The sequence below is a fragment of the Diadema setosum genome, chromosome 15, assembly GCF_964275005.1.
Source record: "Diadema setosum chromosome 15, eeDiaSeto1, whole genome shotgun sequence".
Lineage (NCBI taxonomy): Eukaryota > Metazoa > Echinodermata > Echinoidea > Diadematoida > Diadematidae > Diadema > Diadema setosum.
Genome location: NC_092699.1, coordinates 27,549,367 through 27,569,242, shown reverse-complemented (window position 1 = coordinate 27,569,242; position 19,876 = coordinate 27,549,367). Strand labels below are relative to the sequence as shown.

Sequence of the window (19,876 nt, the reverse complement as noted above, 5' to 3'; positions counted from 1 at the left end):
GATTAGGTCTTGTAACAAGCATTTCTTTCTTTTTTGATCAACAGCGTTTGTTACACTGGAACTTTATGAACATTTCTTCTTCTTTTGCAAGGCCTCGTGAAGCCACGATATACTATTCATTTGATTCTACATAATGCACGCTTCTTATCTACACGGTATTTTTTTTTTTCATAGAGGAAGAGTAAAACTCCCTATTCTTTGTACATTTTATCTTAGTTTGTTTCATGTTTATTTAAACTCGGTTCAATTTCATATCAATTTTCTGAACAAAGGTAATTTTACATAAAGGTTATTATTTGCTATTTTCTGTTCACTACAATAATTCTGTTTGAGTCTTTTTTGTATCTAGGAAAGGGTACATGACGAGGAATATATATGTTAAATGCAATTCTATGAACATGATAAACTGCAAAGCAAAAAAAAAAAATTGAAAGTCAAATATAAGTCTTCCTTGAACCAAACAACAAGTCTAATGCGCTCGCTGCCGTGGCAACGGAGAACTGATCCTCCTACGACAGAGAAGTTGTAGGGTTTCACTGCAATTAGCTACAGAGCGTTCACTGGAATAAACAGTCAACGTGACAGTGATGAAGGTATAATCAGGCACCAAGCTTACATGCAGCCTTCATGTGTCTGCGGGGAAGCCAAACATCCAGCTAGTTCGACAAACCTACAGAATTCTGTCAAACGGCTAGTGCAGATGTTGGAATATTCATAAAGCTGTTGCTTAGTATTTACATGTCTATTGTTTATCTCCTCTCGATATGTGTTGGGCGTTTTATCACCCCAATTTCCGGGTATATAAACACACGTATGGGACAAAATGAATTGTGATATACTCTCTATAATATACGTTATCAGCTTGAAGGGTGCCGTGGATAGGTCCAACACTAAAACAGAACGTCCATCAGAGACTTCCTTTTCATCATCTTCTTCTTCTTCTTCTTTTTCTTCGTTATTCCTTTTGCAGCTCTTGTCATTTTATGCTAGTACGTGGAGAGTGGAAGTGAATGTGAAATAAACTAAATTCAATTGGACGTTAGTGTCTACAAGCAATAATCGTATTATTACCTTCTCTTAGTTTTCGTTTCCAGCCAGCCAGATCAAGGCACCATGGACAATATGATAGCAGGAGAGGGCCGCCGAACCGGCGGGGAGCGGGTGGCCAGCATCGCCTCAAGTCTTGGTTCCATGAGCCAGGTAAAGCATCCTTCTTCATCCCTCCCCCCCCCCCCCCCCACATGCAACCCCTCTCCTCGAAACGAGGATTGAAATACTAATAACGATGGATCTGATGTTAATATTATAAGAAAGAGAAAGACGCAGTGAAGAAGAAAATGAAAGTAGAGGGGCGTAGACAATTGTTATAATCGGATCAATAAAAGCAATGATAATGGTGATGACAATAGGTGCCTAAAAATGAAAATAATATAGAGAACATGATATACTAAATACGGCAAAAGTCGCAACAACAGCGATTATACAAATATGGTGATTATTATTACAATACACTAATATTTCTGATGATTAGTCATAAATAATGAATAAAAATGATCACTCCTATCATCCCCACTGCCACGTCAAAGAATAAACTCAAGTACAACCACTGTCTTTTATATCAGCTAAATACCACGTGAATACTTTCACCCAGTAAATCATTATTACAGATGATTAGAATTTATATTGATATCATTCTCACTGTTATGATTTTCATTAAAAAAAAAAGAATCACATCATTCTTAATGTGTTTCATAAACGCGTGACGTGTAATTGCGCAGGTGGAAACGTCTGTGCGTGAGGCCATCCAAGACTCGAACAAGATGCTCTGTTCGGCCACGCCCCTCACGCCCAACGGCAAGCGACGTCAGATGATCAAGATGCTCACGCTGACCCTGATGCCGATCATCGTCCTCACCGCCCTCGCCATCTCCGACCTCATCGCCACGCTGAAGAAGAGCGTTGATGCCAGCGAGATTCGAAGAAACGTCCGATTCAGTCGCCAGGTTTGCGAAATTGTCGATAAACTGTTATCAGTATCCCATTAACTGTTATTGATATGGGAATGGTCATTATGTATTAGAAGCACAGGATGACATGTCACTCGACTTATTGGACGTAGTGATGTTCAACAAGTGCTCCCAAACATACCATTTAACGCCAATCATAAACGCACCAAACGTTGCCAAATAGTACATTCACTTCTTTCCTTGGTATCCTTCGAGTGCATCCCAGCCACGCAGCGACGAGCGCACACGCTGAAAATGTACTAGTCATCATACTTGAGGGTATATGATCCCAATTGAGTATCTGAATATAATTTTGTGTGATGGACTTGGGTCGTTCTTTGAATCATATGGACTTGGGTCGTTCTTTGATTCATATACATGGTATTCTGCTATAGAGATGAGAGAAGGACGAGAGAGGGCGCTATAATATAAATGTAAGAATGACCCAAGTCCTTCATTCTTACATTCATATAAGATTTAACTCATTTATTTCAGGCACTTCCGGGGGTAATTAGGATTTATCATTTAGACACAAAATGAGTCCATGCATAAGCTACAATTTCCCATGTCAAACTGAATTTGGCCAAAAATTGGACTTGGGTCGTTCTTATATTCAGGTCTTCAATTGTATTTTGGGCTGATGATCCTGGGAGGGTTAATGATAACCCTATTCCCTCGGGAACTCATTTATGTACCCGAGTAGAGAGGAGGTGCCGTGGCAAAGCTCGAACCCTGTACCTCCTGGTTGAAAACGCAGCGAAACAACAGTCGCTCCATCATTTTAAATGTACGTTCCATCTACTTCTCCGTCTCTTCCTATTTTATGTATACAGGTTGGAACGCTGGTCCACAGTCTTCAGATGGAAAGGGACATGACTGCTTTGTACATCAGCTCTCTGATGCAGCAGAGCGCGGCGACTGGTCCAGAACGGAAGATTTTTCTCATCAATACATACCCGCTGACGGACGAGGTAACTGGTGTACCCAAATTGAATGTCCCGCTTTGAATTTTCTTTAGCATTTCTCCTTTATTTTCTTAATCTTTCCGTACGTCTTTTACCCCTCCTGCTCTTCCTTCTTCATTCCTTTCCAATTTGCTCCTTATCTTCCTATTCCCCTAGTAAAGGTTTCTTAATATAATCCTTGAAATCAACCTATTTTTATTCAAACACAAAAATGTACCAACCACGTCTCTCATGGACGACGAAATGAAATAATTATACTTGTAGATTGTTCTGGCTTCCCCGACATTTTCACCTAATCGTGTTTTACAGTAGTGTTACCAAAGTTCCATTTTATCTGTCAGAATTTTCCCCCTTTCGGATACCTGTGACCTGAGAAGAGCCAAACATTTTAAGGCCATCTTTTTGGTCAAGCATGTACTATCATTACAGTAATTGTGCAACAGGTTTTGGAAAGTCTGAACGACTGGCCCGTGAAGGGGACCATGGCCTACCAACAGTTCCAGAACAAGGAGGCCCTGATGGCATACCTCTTCGAGTACCGCCTCACCCTCGACATCCACAACACCACCATCTACGAGGTCATCCACTTCTACACGGACGCCATCCAGCTCTTCATCGACTGGCTCTACGAGAGCGTGGGCAAGTCCGGCGGCCTGGGACTGTGGGAGACGCTGGTAGCCTACCAGCTGCTCATCGTCGGCATGGAGCAGACTGGTATTGAGCGGACGTTAGGGGCGGTGTTTTACACCCAGGGCGGTTTCTTTCGGCTTACGGACTACCGCTGGTACATGGAAAAGATGCAGGTTTGACAATGTCTCAACCCTTTGCGCTGTGGCTTATTCAGTTATTCATAGATTTCATTACTCGAGTAATTTCAGTACTGCTTGATGTCCAAACCCTCGTGCCTATAATCATTTTGTCAAAAGAGCAAGAATCTGTTCAACTTTTCTAACAAATTATTGCATGAAAAAGAAATGAACTGACACTGAAGCTTCTTGTCCAAGATATTTCCGATGCATTTCCCTGAGTTTTCTCTGCGAAGCATTATCAATTGACTGCTTTAAGATAAAGAAAATATCAATTGTAGAAAAATCTTTATTTCTTTTCTCTGCATATTTGACTCTAGGTGGGTCAAAGTAACATCTGGGCCTCGCAGAAGTACTCCAAGTTGGTGCGCATGATCCTGGACGACTCGATCGCCAACTCGCTCCACGACGACCACTTCCAGAACACGATCACGGAGATGCGCTCCATCATCTCGTACAACAACGCCACCCGCGAGCCGTCGTGGCAGGAGGGCCAGTGGTGGTTCGACAACATGACCATCTACATCGACATCCTCCGCGACATCCAGCGACAGATGGCAGAGGTCCGTTTCTCGTAGAAGCATGTCTAGATTTTTGTCGCAGTAAAAAAAAAAAATCACATTTCTGAACCACTTCTACGTTTTACATTGTCCGTGATGCTAGCAATTGCAGTCATGACAACATAACTATGCACAATTTTCTTAATTCTTGATTTGAATGTATTCATGAGTATAATGACTAAAGCCTTTGTATCATATTACTTACCGAGGATGTGTTCCAAAAATGTAATAAACCATGGTACCGCAGTGTCTTCTTGACGTCATGTGGCTTTATTTCACGGTATACGTTTAAAACAGGGATTAAAAAAAAAAACACACACACACAGCATGACTCTTTTGAATTGGACTAACCATTTTTTTAACTGTATCACTGAGCGCTGCTGTGTTTCTCATCTGTTGCATGGATAGCACGGGTAAGATTAAACAAGAGACTGCAGGATGAACATCCAGTCTATTCTTCGAATCTCCCTCCACAGGTTATCTTGACGGATCTCAACGCTGCCGTGAGGACCAACAACGCCGACCTTGCGGTCAGCATCAGCATCATGGTCCTGGTCGTTCTCTTCAGCGTCATCATCATCAAGGCAGTGGAGTCCCTTACTTACAACATGCAGAACTACGTGCTCACTCTGGCCGATCAGACGAAGGCGCTGCACAAGGAGCGCAAGCGCACGGACACTCTCCTCTACCAGATGCTGCCTGTGTCGGTGGCCGAGAATCTCAAGCGGAACCAGATCGTGCACGCCGAAAACTTTTCGTCGGCCACGATCCTGTTCTCGGATATCGTCGGATTCACTCGGATCTGTTCGGAGAGTTCTCCTTTGCAAGTAAGTGTATCGATTCGTGACAGCTGTAACCATTGGATAATAGTATTGGTATTAAGTGTAATTAGACTTTTGGAATCAAGCAAGACCTACTTTTTTCATACATAAGTACTGATGAACATGGATTAAAACAAAATAACTTCATATGCCTCTCTAACAATAAAGTCCTGAAGGAATTTTTCTGTAGAAATCATTATCTGTTCATCACTAATGAATAATTACCATTTCATTTCACTGCGCAGTATAAATTAACTTATAATTATTATACAAGATGGCACAGTTCAAATTAATTAATGTGCAAATTTGAAAGAGGAATAAGACTTTAATCTTCTAGAGCATGTTGCCAATTCTAAAATCAGTCATTAACTTAAAAACGCGGAAAATTCTTTAACCAAGTCAAGATTTATGCCTCAATAACAAATTTCTCCGATGACTTGTCGGTAATCCTTGCGCGTGGCATCACAATGCCGGTGTTGTCTGTATAAGCGTCTTAATCTTTTTTTAGCTGTGAGAGCGTTAAGTCATTACTTTGGAACCCGCTTTGGCAAAATGAAATAAAAATGTGTTTCAATGTTCACTGATAATTTTCTTTGCTCCCTATTTCGTCCCATGCTAGGTGGTAGAGATGCTAAACAACGTGTACACAAACTTTGACAGCAGAATCGACACGTACAATGTGTACAAAGTTGAGACCATCGGTGATGCCTACATGGTTGTTTCTGGTAAGAACAACTCCATCTCCTCAAAGACTTTAACGAAAACCTTTCGAAGCTACTTTATTACCATGGAAGCGGAAGGGGGGGGTTCCAACAGAATAGATATCATTCAATCCTCACTCTTGATGCAGATGGTTCCCGACCTATTCACTGAAAGCGTTGGTAGCGAAAGTCTTGGATAAATGAAGCAGATTTGACTGTCATTTATAGTTTCCTAGTGATTTCATTGCTAGATTCAGAATCACGTCATGATTCTTGTTCAAAATTGCAAGTTCAATTCCTAATCAATTTTTCAAATCAGTCAATTCTTCTTTCAGTTTTGAATTCTATAGCTAATTTCAGTTTGTTTAAATATGCATACCAAGGCTCTAGCAACTAAAATGACTTTGTGATTTTATTTTGACTGATATTTTGATCATTTTGTTGTTCCTTCCGCGGACATTTTCAAATTTTCTCTCTTTTTTTTTCAAATTCCTGTTTCAAATTTTTACTGTCCAATTTCCATCACAAGGGGTACCCCAGCGAAACGGCAACAAACACGCCAGCGAGATCGCCCTGATGGCCCTCGACCTGCTGAACTGCATTAAAGGTCTTGTGATTCCTCATCGACCTAGGACAAAGATGACCCTTCGTATCGGCATCCACACAGGTATCACTGACCGCTTCAACTAGGACCCCGATTGACCAATCGTCAAAACTCTAAGATCAAATTCGGTATATGGGAATGTGGCGTGAGAAACGTCATGAACCTGCTATGAAGTGATGATGACAAATGTGACATCAGTGATTACTATCAATGATGATGATAATGCATATTAATAACACTGATGATGTGATAGTACACTGTATCAATAATGATAATGATTTTCATTATAGCAGAAATTTTACGATGATGATCCCCTCTAAACATAACTTTGTATTTTCCGGTATGTATACATAATTAATCTTTATTAGTTTGTTGACTTTCGTTAATTTTTCGTACTTTGTAATGTATATATGCTTATGATTGAATTCCTGATTTACTTTGTGTTATGTTTTGTTGGAAGAAAAATTGAGAATGAAATAAATGAAATGAATTGAATTGAAACTGAACCAGTGGCGTATCTAGAGAAAACGGCGCCCGGGGCAAGCGCGAAAATTGCGCCCCTAATTTCTGAAAAAGTGTTCCACCCCAACCCCATCCCGGTAGGGACTTTAAACAAAGTCCACATAATATGCTTTTTCAAGCACTTAAAAGGGATCTTTTGAGATTGATTTAAATGTAATGAGTGTTGATAAATTTTGGCGAGCGAGCGCAGCGAGCGAGCCGAAAATTTTTGTATTACGTTCAGCTTACAAAACATGGAATTCTTGTCATTTTTTGCTTATCAAATCTTACAATTCTAATAAAGATATAGTGACGGCCTTATAGATAACGATTTATACCAACAAACTGAGGACTTAGAAAAAATACTCTAAATTAGTACGCGCGAGTGAGCCGAAATTTGTATATTTCCGCGGCATCATCACGATTTGTGCTTATCTCTCTCTTTTTTTTTTCTTTTTTTTTGAGAAATTTTGACGAGCGAGCGCAGCGAGCGAGCCGAAAATTTTGTATTTCAGCTAACAAAACATGGAATTCTTGTCATTTTTTGCTTAATAAATCTTACAATTCTAATAAAGATGTAGTGACGACGATAACGATTTATACCAACAAAATGAGGACTTTAAAAAATACTCTAAATTAGTAGGCGAGAGTAAGCTGAAATTTGTATATTTCCGCGTCATCATCAAGTTTTGTTCTTATCCATTTTGGGGGGGGGATAAATTTTGGCGAGCGAGCGCAGCGAGCGAGCCGAAAAATTTTGTATTTCAGCTTACATAACATGGAATTCTTGTCATTTTTTGCTTATTAAATCTTACAACTCTAATCAAGATATGGTGACGACATTATATAGATAACGATTTATACCAACAAACTGAGGACTTGAAAAAATACTCTAAATTAGTACGAGCGAGTGAGCCAAAATTTGTGTATATTTCCGCGTCAACATTACGTTTTGTTCTTATCTTGCTTGATTTAGGGTCTTTTTGCGCCCCCCCCCCCCCCGTTTGTTCGAAACGGTTGGCGCCTTCTTTTGATCCAATGGGCGATCGCTTCAGAACAAAAGAAATTGCAGCCGCTGCTCTGTGAAACATTTTGCCTGCTAAATATAAAATGACATGTGTGAACACAAGAGACATTGGCATTTTCTCCGCGTCACAATCACGTTTTGTTCTTACCTTCTTTTTTATATAAATTTTGGCGAGCGAGCGCAGCGAGGGAGCCGAAAATTTTTGTAGTTCAGCTTACAGAACATGGAATTCTTGTGTGAACACAGATAATAAACATTGTCATTTTGTCCGCGTCATCATCGTGTTTTGTTTTTATCTTGTTTGATTTGGTTTTCTGTCCCCCCCCCCCCTACCATTCTCCCTCCCCCCCCCCCCCCTCTCTTCCGGGCGAGTTTTTTTCTTGTTCTTGTTCTTGTTCTTTTCTTTCCTTCTTTCTTTTTTTCTTCTTCTTCGTTTTTTTTTCCGTTTTTCTTCTTCGTTTTTTTTTTTCGTTTTTTTGCGCCCCCGAGGAGCGGCGCCCGGGGCACGTGCCCCCCCTTGCCCCCCCCCCCTAGATACGCCACTGAACTGAACTATGTCGGGAAGCTTTCTCCTAAGTGATCAACGATTTTGCTCATCTTATTGAAAGTTTGTCTAAAATGTATGGCTGCAAGCGGTCCAAGGGACTTGTTCGGGCAACAAAATTCTAATTTAAACCTGACGTGAACATTTGGTGATCTTCGGTCACATATCTTGGAGGTCTCGGGCAAATCGAAAGCTTTTTTAGAGCATGTGTACACTTTGTGAAAATCTCTAAAATGTCAAACACAATGTCAGAATCTTTCCTACAGCCCGTGCATTATTCGTTGATATTGGTTGCTCCCCCCTCATCTCTTCCGCTCTGACTCACTAGGCGCTGTGGTGGCTGGAATTGTCGGCTCGAAAATGCCACGCTATTGCCTCTTTGGTGAAACAGTGAACATTGCTTCCAAGATGGAGTCCAACGGACTACGTGAGTATAATAGATTAACCTGTAACCCTATACATTCCTCTCCTTGCTTCATACGAGATACTGATCATCGTCCTAAGATTTGAAATCCCATTAGGGGAAGCCATGTTATTTCCTGTGAACCCTGACGAAGGAACATATCATCCCACAAAAATAGTATTCAAACACATGTAAGTTTTGTTTATTTCTTACAGTGTAAGTCTTAATCTGTTATATTAACGCTTACGTTTGCGTTCAGTTTTTTTTTTCGCAATAGTAATTTTTGCATTATCACAAACAGCGTAGCTAAATTTCATTGCTCATTTCTTGAGTCATGTTTGCGCATGCGTTGAAATCATCGATTCTTCATTTATGCAAATTCGAAGGAATACCAAAAAAAAAGTAGTTAATCAGTTATCATCTTTCTAAAGTTTCGTATTAAATAAAGTATGAGTACACTCACAAACGTTGTGCTATAGGAGAACATAACCAATGTGATGCTACTACGTGATCGTGTATTTGTCAAATCGCTGACTGGTTTGTAGTGTGATACAATTATACTTCCTTACGATTTTGCTTCAATCCCATTTTACAGCGAACCGAATCCAGATTAGTGATAACTGTCACCGTGTTCTAAATATTACCGGAGGATATACCATGGTTCGACGGGAGGAAGTTCTGCTTACGGTAAGATTCCTCGAAGTCATACACCCACTTTCAGACCGGGCCATTTCTACGATTTTACCTTTTTGCTTCTATGGAAATTCTTTGGTATAGAATCTCTTTCCATTGATCTCCCCATGAAACGCCTTCAAATATTTGAACAAAGCTACGTCTTCATGCATCACCCACTATATACTGTGAAGTAGAGATGTCTTCCAAGAGGAAAATCGAGGTATACAATTCATGCGTCTTTCAGTATTTTTCTTTCTGACCTCACTACAGGCTCTGAGAACCGAAAGCATTACCTTGTCTTGAAAGTGAAAGGATGAGGACAGATGCTTGAAAAATTAAGCGAGTTAATGGAAGAAAGTTAATATCGCTTTACATACATACTTTGACCCTTGCATTATGTAATACTGATCATTATCAGTTGCGATAAAAATATCTCGCCGGAATAATTATATTAATTGAAAAATGTAATGCTGTAGAAATACTTATAACGTTTTTCATAAAACTGATGTTTTGACAAGACTGACCTGAGAGACTACGGGTACAGCCTTACTCTTCTCGTGTCTTTCATTCCAGACCTTCCAAAGTCGGTCTCTCAAATACATCGCGGCGTCTTGTCTTGAGGACGGACTGATTTTGCTACAACACGCATTTCCCATAGGCACTTGCCCGAGTATACCCGGGTTAAGATAAAAACTTAGTTCCGTGTTTTCATGAAGAGTACAACTTAAATTTGAAACTGCTACTATTCCTTCATGCAAATAGCTGAACACGTCAGTTAACCATGTTGCCTTGATCTTGTCATCTTTCTCGATTACTGTCACACACTCCATTCTCCGCTCCTTCTATCACTATTTCTGTACTTTTCTTGTCTTCGACCGGCAGGACAAGGGTCCCATGACTACCTACTGGCTGACGGGCCGCACTACCGAGGAACCGACGAGGGAATCCAACTCGTCCACCCCGCTACAGGACCAGCAGGAGAGCGAGTGCGACCTCACCCTCAACGTGCCGGAGCTCACGCCACCAGCCGAAAATAACGGCAGAATCGTCGAGTTTTAAACTTGTCAAAAGACTGCTCCCCGTACAGACAAATATTATTATCATTATTATTATTATTATTATTATTATTATTATTATTATTATTATTATTATTATTCCTTTTCTTTTTCTTCTTCTTCTTCTTCTTTTTATTTACCTAAGATCACCCTCACGACTATAGCTATTAAGGGGAGGGGTGCATGTTTGATTTCCTACGTGTTCGCCTATTTATCAATATCGACACTATTTGTGACTTCGTTCATTTCGTTCTTCTTTTTTCAATTGTCGTTATATCAATATCACACATTGTTTCCCTTGCACTCACTCTTTATTGCATAATCAAAACCACCAAAAGTTTTTAAAATGGTGTGTGGCATAACATGCATAAAGGTGTTGCATTCTCTAAAAATAAAGTCCTCGCAATCTGACGCGTGAGAATGCAAAATTGACCCGACATTTTGCCGAATATTGTCATTTTGCCGAATATTGTCTTCTATAGGTTAGGTTCACAATAATGTCTGTACATGAACTAGTATCTGCAAAGATAAACATCTCAAAATTCGAAGATGTGCATTGAGTGTTCGGTACTGCTAGAATTCACTGAACCTTGACACCATGTTGGTGTACACTGTAAGAGTGATGTAAGCTGTAAACTTGTACATAATATATCTTTCTTGACCAAATCAGTCAGAGAAATCTTACTTGGATCAGGGAGGTGTTACAGAGATGGAGTGGCAACTCTTCGTAATTCATGCAAACACTTGTTTGGGTTCAAGGCGTTACAATGGGATGTCTAGCATTCCATTACGCTTTGAAGTCATGCTCGGCACCGCTCTAGTTGCAAGGCGAAGTTCGGAGACGAAGAACGCATTTCACCTTTCGTTGAATTACAAGCTTTATTTCACCGCAAAATTTTATATGAAATACTCGAATCGATTTAGAATAGTTTAGGAAAGAATTCACTATTATTAACATGTATTTCTAGTTTCTTCGTAATTCGCAAATCGAAAGGAAATTAAAATTAGGCCCTCTTAAAAACCTAATTTTTTTCTAAAATGCGCACATTTCCGCATGTTAATTTTCTATCTTTTAATAAAGGGATATTTTGATCTTCCAAATAAAGTACTCCGTTAAAGCGTGTTCCAGCGTGTTTTTAAACTATTTGCTGTTAAAATTGTGAGTTTTACACTGCATTTTGATTCGCTGCTCCAATTCAAGGTACACAAATTCATTGTTGCCATCACATTGAAAGAGAGAGCGAATTGCAGTAGGAGCAGATGTGAGAGCGCTAGTCCCGATTATTGATGCTCTCTTTTGTCAAAGCACATGGGTAACACCTGTACTTGAACGCATAACTTCTCGGCGGTGCCGCGCATGACTTCAAATGAGAGTTTTAGTTGCCTCGCCTTCTCTAGCACCTCCCTGCTTGGATTGTGTTCATTATTCATTCACTCAAGTTGCGTTGAAAGTGGGTTTATGCACAGTCGACTCTGGTGTTATGTTGTATTTTCTTTGCTCACATAAATCACGTGTTGTGCCTTGTAATTTCGAGTTAAACATAAATTCGTCTTGTTTAAAAGGGAATATATAAATCTACATGCATACATTGTCTGTGATATATATAGCATTTGCACATCGGAGCCAATAATCTTGTTTAATGTACATACATGTACATGTCTTTATTTGTGTGGATACCCTGTACGTTATTTGAGTAAATCTTGATTAAAATGGTACCAGCAGAATAATACCATAAATGTGTTCAAACTGAACAAAAAGAAGAGAGAGCTAGACAAGCAACTCAACAGAAAACGTAAACTTTTTTGTAAATGCTTGTTTACTTGTAGACATGCTGCTTCGACAATTCACTATAACGCCTGTCACACTAAATTGTGCACCCAGACGTTCAGTTTACCAAACTGACACACAATCCGAGAACTCGAAAACGAAATCAGTCAATAATTTGGAAAAAAAAAGTGCTGAAAATCGTTGATTTTTCATACAAGCTTTGTTGGTAACTGGTGACTTATCGAGTAGCGTGTATTATACGATAAAATATAAAATATTCATATATATTTTTGTCGTGTTTTGTGATGATTACTGTTACCTATACTGCACTTCTCGGTGTCATTTCAATGTAAGACAAAAAGTAAATAAATAATCGAATGTCTGTTTATCATAAGTTTCATCAGTTCATTTATTTTGGTTCAGTTCAATCAATAGCTTCGCATAAAATGAAATTCCAACGAAGAATCATTGCAAAATACAAACAATACTATATCGAATACTTACACCTATTGATAGTATATAATTTAGAACATTTTCATACATTTCTTTTCTGGCTCGTCCACACAAAGGACATGTATTTCACAAAAAGAGCGTAAACAAAATAATATACTTTGTGAAATCTGACGCAAAGTAGACTCAAATACTGATTGTTTCATGACACGAAACTGGTTGTGATTTTTTTTTTCACACGTAATCATAAACATCGTTAGAAAAACATTTCATATTCTGTGATATAATTTCGTACAAAAATAAAAACAAAAGCGTTCCACGTGTGAACTACCACAATAAGCAATCTTACTGAAGACGATGTATAAGTTCTTTTCGCACTATCATTTCTCTTTATATCGTATCATTGCTAGTGTGCAAACTCCTATTTTTCACCGCAGACAATAATCACACCGATAAAATCCACGTTTATTATTGTACTGATTTCCATACCATTCTAAATCAAACTGTCGAAATGTGAACGAATTCCAAGCACTACGAATAAATAGTTAGCGTTTATTGTGAGATGCACTGCCTTATAACATGAAAGGAAATACACATAATTTGGCTTTTGTACAGAATAAATTACATACGACTAGCACGAACAACGTAAATGCCTTGTATTGTGCATTCCATGAAACAAGAACCATCAAAGTGTTGTTATCACGAAATTAGATTGCAGAGTGAAATTGCGAATGAGCATGCCCTTCTGCTTTGGATGAGATTTGAGAATTTTTTTTTTTTGAAAAAGCGACAGAGCTAACTCAACATTTGGCTTAAAATTATAGATTGGCAATATAGAATATAAAAAAAAAAAATCTGAAGTAATCAGAGAAAAACGAGCAAACTTAGATATAGCTATCAAGAAGATGTCAGCAAATTTCTTTGACTTTACTTGACAAGGTATCCTAAGATTCTGAAAGGGGCGAAAAGGGGTTGCATTTATACAATGATCAATAACATTGTTTTTGCCTGCACAGTCTGAAAAAAAAAAGTCAAACTCATCATTATTTTCACAGTTTGATTGTCGTCTCACAAGTTCCGGTGCAGAACAAAAAAATAAGGAAATGGAAGAAGAAAATCACCCAGGTCGATTCTTCACGAATTTGTCCAAAAGAGACATGAAAAGAGTCCATGTCTTTAAGGAGAACATGTTAATCATTGGACTGAAAAAGGGAAGAAAATTTCGACATCATAATGTCAGCATTTATTCTTCCCTTTTCATGATTTTCTCGGAGCATTGTGTGTACGCCTTATAGTCAGAAGTTTCTGAATTGGCGTTTTTTACCTTTCTCGATAGCGCCAGTCATCCTACAACATGTCTCATGTTCTGGCTAAAGCATAACAGTATATCAATCATACAATTTGTTGTATTACGTGTTGGGGAAATGCACCCTACAGGCTCTGCGTTTTTAGCATTCCTCCCCATTTCCAGCATTTCCGTATAATTAAAAATATTCTGTAAACTCATCTTTTATTATGTATTGTGATGTAATTCATGTATTCTATTACGTCAAATACTCATATGTTTCTGTTGGAAATGGAAAGAAATAAATGAATGAGTGTATGAATGAATATTGTACAATTCTAGAGTCTGTATTTCAATAACCTTTGACATAGAGGCCCGCTACATGTATTTCATAGAGTTGCATTATATTTGGTTTACATCGAAATTCACATATTATCTTTTCCATTTCTTATGTCTTTATTCCCTGTACAAGTGAAACCTTACCCCGTCAGCCTTACATCAGCATCTCCGATGACATGACCAAAATTCAAATGACATCGCAAACATTAAACAATATGAATATACACGTCTTCTAGCCGTTCTCAAGGTATCGTGATAACAAGAAGTTATGGACGAATGGACGGAGATCTAACCCTCGGGCATCTTCATGCACGTAGAGGCATTTTGAATGGGGACGAATTCGAAATAGCAAAACAAAAAAAAAAAAAATGTTCTCTGTAAATACTGTCAGTGTATGTTTTTTGAATATTTGAGATGAAAATTTGGCATGACGTGACTACATGAAAAGATGAAAAGAAAAAAAAGTTATTGTCAATATCTTGATAAAGTGATGACAATAAATTTCCCTTAAAAAGGAGAAATATTACACTAAAGACGTATAATGATAAAAATACAACTATATCGGTGAATGAAAAGTTCTATCATAGCTTACACCGTCGTGACGAGGTACTTGATGAAGCCTATGAATATTCATGTTTTATAATTCAGATTTCGTTTTATGAATAATTTTCTGATTATTAGACAATGCAGTGTCTTGGTTATCAAACTGTATATATTGTTCTCTTTTTTTGGGGGGGAACATTTCTATGGAATTTCTGTAATGTAGTAGCAACGTTTACGTAACACTCGTAATTAGAGAGTGATTTTATGTCACTTCTCCATTACATAAATTCAGCAAAAAAAAAAAAGGAATGTCTTCATGTTGACTTTTTCTTTCAAATCAAACTGCAAGGCAAATTCCCGAAAAAAGCTAGGAGTAATCACACGTTACGAATATTAGCTGTGTAAATGACTATGTAAGTATTTTGTTGATTTGTTGATTTGTATTGATTTTGAAATGCAGAAATAAAAACTGAACTGAACTGAACTGAACATGGTCTTCAGAAAATATGCCACGTCACTCTTGAACATTATAAACTCCATGAACTTTATAAGGAGATGGTATTACGCACAACCGTTAGTAGTACACCTGTATAAGCCGAGAACTTCATTTGAAATTATTTGAATTTGAATTTTTAAAAAACTTTCACATAGATTACTTCGCCAGTGAACATCCGGATCAATCATTTAACACCTCATGCAGTATATTACTGTAGTAGTTGGTTGTTGTTGTTTTTTTTTTCACTTGTTTGACTTCACGTTGGTTGGGCATAAAGACGCAGACAGCGAGCAAGGAGAGAAAAAAAATGCAGTTGTTGGCAGGATTGGTAAAGAAGCGTGTACATAGTTGAGGACTGTATCAGAATACACTGCAGCTACAAGAGGTAGAAAAGAAGGAGAGCAAAATGTATTATAGATCTCTATTGCCACAATAAGTCCACGGTCCACAGAATGCATGGCAACATTAGGTACAGCCATTTCCATGTAAACACAACTCAGTGTATCTTATCCCCTTCTAAACGTATCGACGACGGCAGAACACACAGTCAATCTCGCAGAAATCATTTCTCCCTAAATGTCGATGCGGCCCGCCCGTCATGTTTATTTCAACTCATGACATCACAGAGCATATTTTGTGGTCCGACTGGTAACGTTATATTCCAGTTCGACGCACTATGATAAACTCACTCGCTTTGATCGGTCAATCGGCCAACCGGTCATTAAAATCTCAGCGTGGATCGATTCATTCGACTCATCCAGTCCAACTTGGAGATCGGACGGTGTATAACGCATTATACCATATAACGCGTACGTTACGTCTTTTTGCGTAATCGGCGATAGTCCATCCATGGATGTCGGGCACGCTCAAAAAGATCCTCTGCTTCTGTTCCTTCGACAGGAGCAAATTGTCCGGAGGATGAAGAAACGATTCGGGATTAAATTCCCTGTTCCTGTCGGAGAACTGGACGAGTTTCGATGACCCCCGTGTGAAGGAAATGAATGTCTTTGTGAGGGAGTCCGTCCTCCTACGATCGTCGACCTTTTCTTTTCTTTCGTGCCGGTGTCGCCGCCGATGTCGTCACTGTAGGTCCTATCGTTTGTTCTGAAAAAAGATATTTATAACGATGTGAGTTATAACAACAATAAATAAAATGATTGTATTGTATAGTTATCATCTTACTGAAAAAAAAAATGTTGAGATGAACATGGTGATTTCATTAATATTTCAATCAAATTCATTTCAATTCAATTTAATTCAAATTTTATTCTAGTTTTCGACAAAAAAAACACATATATATCAATTTTCTTTGATAATAGGGAAAAATATAAGCAGAACATCGTAATATGAAAAGAGTATACAATAATTGTGGAACCTTATGATAATTACACAGTGTCATGAAAATTGAAGCTATCAATGTAAAGTACACAATACATCAAGTGTTGGAAAAAAAAATGAGGGACCCACTAAAAAGACAAAGCTTGTCAAATGTTGGCTCCTCTGCTTTTGTGATAATCGTTCCAACCATTACATTTCTACACATAGTCAGATATTGATTTGTATACCTATCTTTACATCTACTGTTTTATTCATTCCATAGAATTTTACTTCGTATGTGATGGGGAAATAGTACCAACCTTTACATTGCGGGCAACATTCGCCTTTCACTCTAACAAGTTCTTTACAATTAAGCCGAGGACAAGTTCTTCCCTTGCACTTCGCCTGACCATTCTGTGAAGAAAAGATGAGAGAGAGGATCATCAGGTTTCTCCACTGTGCCGGATGAGAAGAACACGTGACTGGGATGTGGACAACAGTCATGTGATCAACATTTCAAGGATGAAAATGGGATGAAGATTCGCCGAGATGATCGTGTACTTTCTTTACTTTGTAGACTCGAATATATCTAATTGTTGATGGGTGTTGTATCGCATTTGTTGGGTTCCCCTTATTTTTCAGTCATAGACGATGCTTACGTCATTGACTGTATACACATTTTGCAAGGTAAACTGTCTTTATCATATTATGTAAACACTGTAAAATAGAAATATTACCCGTACACCAGTTTTTCAAGTGATGATGCAGCAGATAGGACGATGGAAGGATCATTCATGTACAGACAATATTTTCAATTAAAAAGAAAGAAAAATAAAAGCAACTGCACGTCTAAAGTAAAACTGAACTCGGAAAGTTTTGACTTATAAAATATTTACTTTAGGCAGAGATGGAATGTATTCAATTTTAAGACGATATAGATTTGTCGTCGTCAGAAATTTTAGAATATGTGATGATAAATGGTATGGCACACATCCACACAGAGAAAATTATTGTCAACATCATAAATCATGACGCCATAAGAGATACACGGTATAAGATACATTATTTGACTGACCCAAAGGACGCTAATGAAAAGCAGAACGGTGGATACAATGAAACATTTCTTCCCCAGTCATGCAACATGAAGGATTAACCACCTCCTGACATAAGTATAGTTTTCGACAATTTACATTGAGTAACTTGCAGCTTTCAGATTACACGGTACAGAATGGAGTTTGACTTGACATGAATTCGTATCATCGTGACAAGTACTACAAGAACGTGAAGCGGCCGAACAGTATTGTACAAAGTGAATTGTCATTCTTGTAAGCCATGCAAGTACAACATGTCGTGTAATAGTGTGGGACTAGACAGTTGCTTCTCAATGCCTAGAGTACGATATCCCTGAATGGGGCGGCACCCAACCGTCGACACGAAGTGACAAGCGTGGTGCAGACTGAACATGAATCTTGCAGCAAAGTGTGGCTTACCCGACATCTACAACGAACGCAGCTCATTGTACCAAAGGGCGACACTAGAGGGTGCCATTCAGCGCCGTTTCTATAAAATTCGCCAAGGAACGAACATCCTGGTGGAGGTTGGGAGAAACGAGAACATGCAATGTGTATAAAAGCACAAAGGGGCTGGGATGTGGAAGGAGGGGTAACTATGGCAATGGAGGAAAGAAAGGGATTGGCTAAAATCCAAACCATAACAGTGCCCCTACTGACACTGCTGGTGAAGCTTGGTTAAGATATGTTTGCGTGTTCGTTAGAGCAGAACCTTACGATAGGAAACTTTCATTAATTTTTTGTTTGTTTGTTTGTTTGTTTGTTTGTTTTGGTCCTCTTTGCATCACTGCAGATGTGGAAAAAAAGGATCAAGGTATTGTCTACCCTCAAATGTATTAGATGACAGACGAACAAAAAAGTAATAAAAGCTAGTTTTCTAAAGAGATTTTGATGGTATGAAGTATTGATATGGACTGGTCTTCTACGAAGACTAAACTTGGTATAAAGAAAACGAAAGGAGATTTGAAAATGACAGAAAACAAAATCTGGGCCAATAGGAACAGTAGAAGACAGACATGGCGATTAAAACACTTATGGTTGAGGATTTGAGTACAGGGGTAAGAGGTTGTACATGAGGCAGGGAAATCGAGTTTACATACACAGTACACCTATATGTTTTGACAACAGTACACCAAGTTAAAGCTACAAGACATACTTTGTAGAAGGTACGGAATAAACATTGACACATGGATCGCATTTTATACCGTGTGCAAACGTCTACACATGAATGTATGTGGAAAAATGCTTCAATTTTTCATGCACATGAGAGGTGCGGCAGTGTAAAGTAATTTTCTTGCTTGGAATACGTCATTTCACGGTGAACAATCTGCAGAAACGTCTTGTATTTTCGGTTCTCATAAGCACATGATACATTGACATACAACGAGATTATTTTTGACAGACCACTGACATGGCTATACGACATATAATACATGATATACATCCATGCATTTGTTCATTTATAGTCAGCATGCTGTAACAATGGTACAACTATGTTCACAATTGTAATCAGTCTCGAAACGTTCTCGATTCATCCACAAATTCATATATATTGATTCCAATTTGTATGTCTGTTTTCAGGATATTAACCAACTTTTCTAGACGTATAGCAAATGTGGGAATTCGTCTGCCATGCCAATACAAATATTTACTTGCACTGACGTAACACACACACACACAGACACACACACACACACAATCATTCTAAAACATATTCTAGATTTGTTTGTTTGCTTTTTCTGTCAAATTATCTGTGGTGGAAATCCAATTTAAAGTAATGGCATTTGCAGCGTCTTTATTATGACGATAAGGTGTGTATAGAGGGCGTGCTTTACCTTTTTCTACTTCATCTGCCTGGAGGAGTGTGTCGTCTGCAGTCGGGGTCGGTGTCGTTGGTTCAGGCTCTGTCAGAATAATGAACACACAGCATACACTTTACA

General features: G+C 38.5%; 2 protein-coding genes across 2 annotated transcripts in view; one reads left to right on the top strand and one right to left on the bottom strand.

The window, feature by feature from the left end:
• The first annotated feature begins 1,101 nt into the window (after positions 1–1,101).
• On the top strand, positions 1,102–10,672 carry LOC140238956 (uncharacterized). The gene is made up of 11 exons (XM_072318850.1): positions 1,102–1,200; positions 1,779–2,003; positions 2,840–2,977; positions 3,415–3,774; positions 4,098–4,340; positions 4,814–5,164; positions 5,778–5,883; positions 6,389–6,526; positions 8,864–8,962; positions 9,534–9,625; positions 10,496–10,672. The coding sequence occupies exons 1-11, from the start codon at positions 1,114–1,116 to the stop codon at positions 10,670–10,672; spliced, it is 2,016 nt and encodes a 671-aa protein (XP_072174951.1). The 5' UTR covers positions 1,102–1,113.
• Positions 10,673–15,802: 5,130 nt separating this feature from the next.
• Positions 15,803–19,876, bottom strand: part of LOC140238462 (chordin-like) — a 70,244-nt gene continuing 66,170 nt past the window's right edge. Inside the window, exons 20-23 of the mRNA XM_072318364.1 lie at positions 19,772–19,840; positions 18,357–18,454; positions 17,187–17,280; positions 15,803–16,653 (exon numbers count right to left, since the gene is read on the bottom strand). Coding sequence (XP_072174465.1) covers positions 16,577–16,653; positions 17,187–17,280; positions 18,357–18,454; positions 19,772–19,840 — 338 coding nt within the window. The 3' untranslated portion in view covers positions 15,803–16,576. The remainder of the gene's footprint in view (positions 16,654–17,186; positions 17,281–18,356; positions 18,455–19,771; positions 19,841–19,876) is intronic.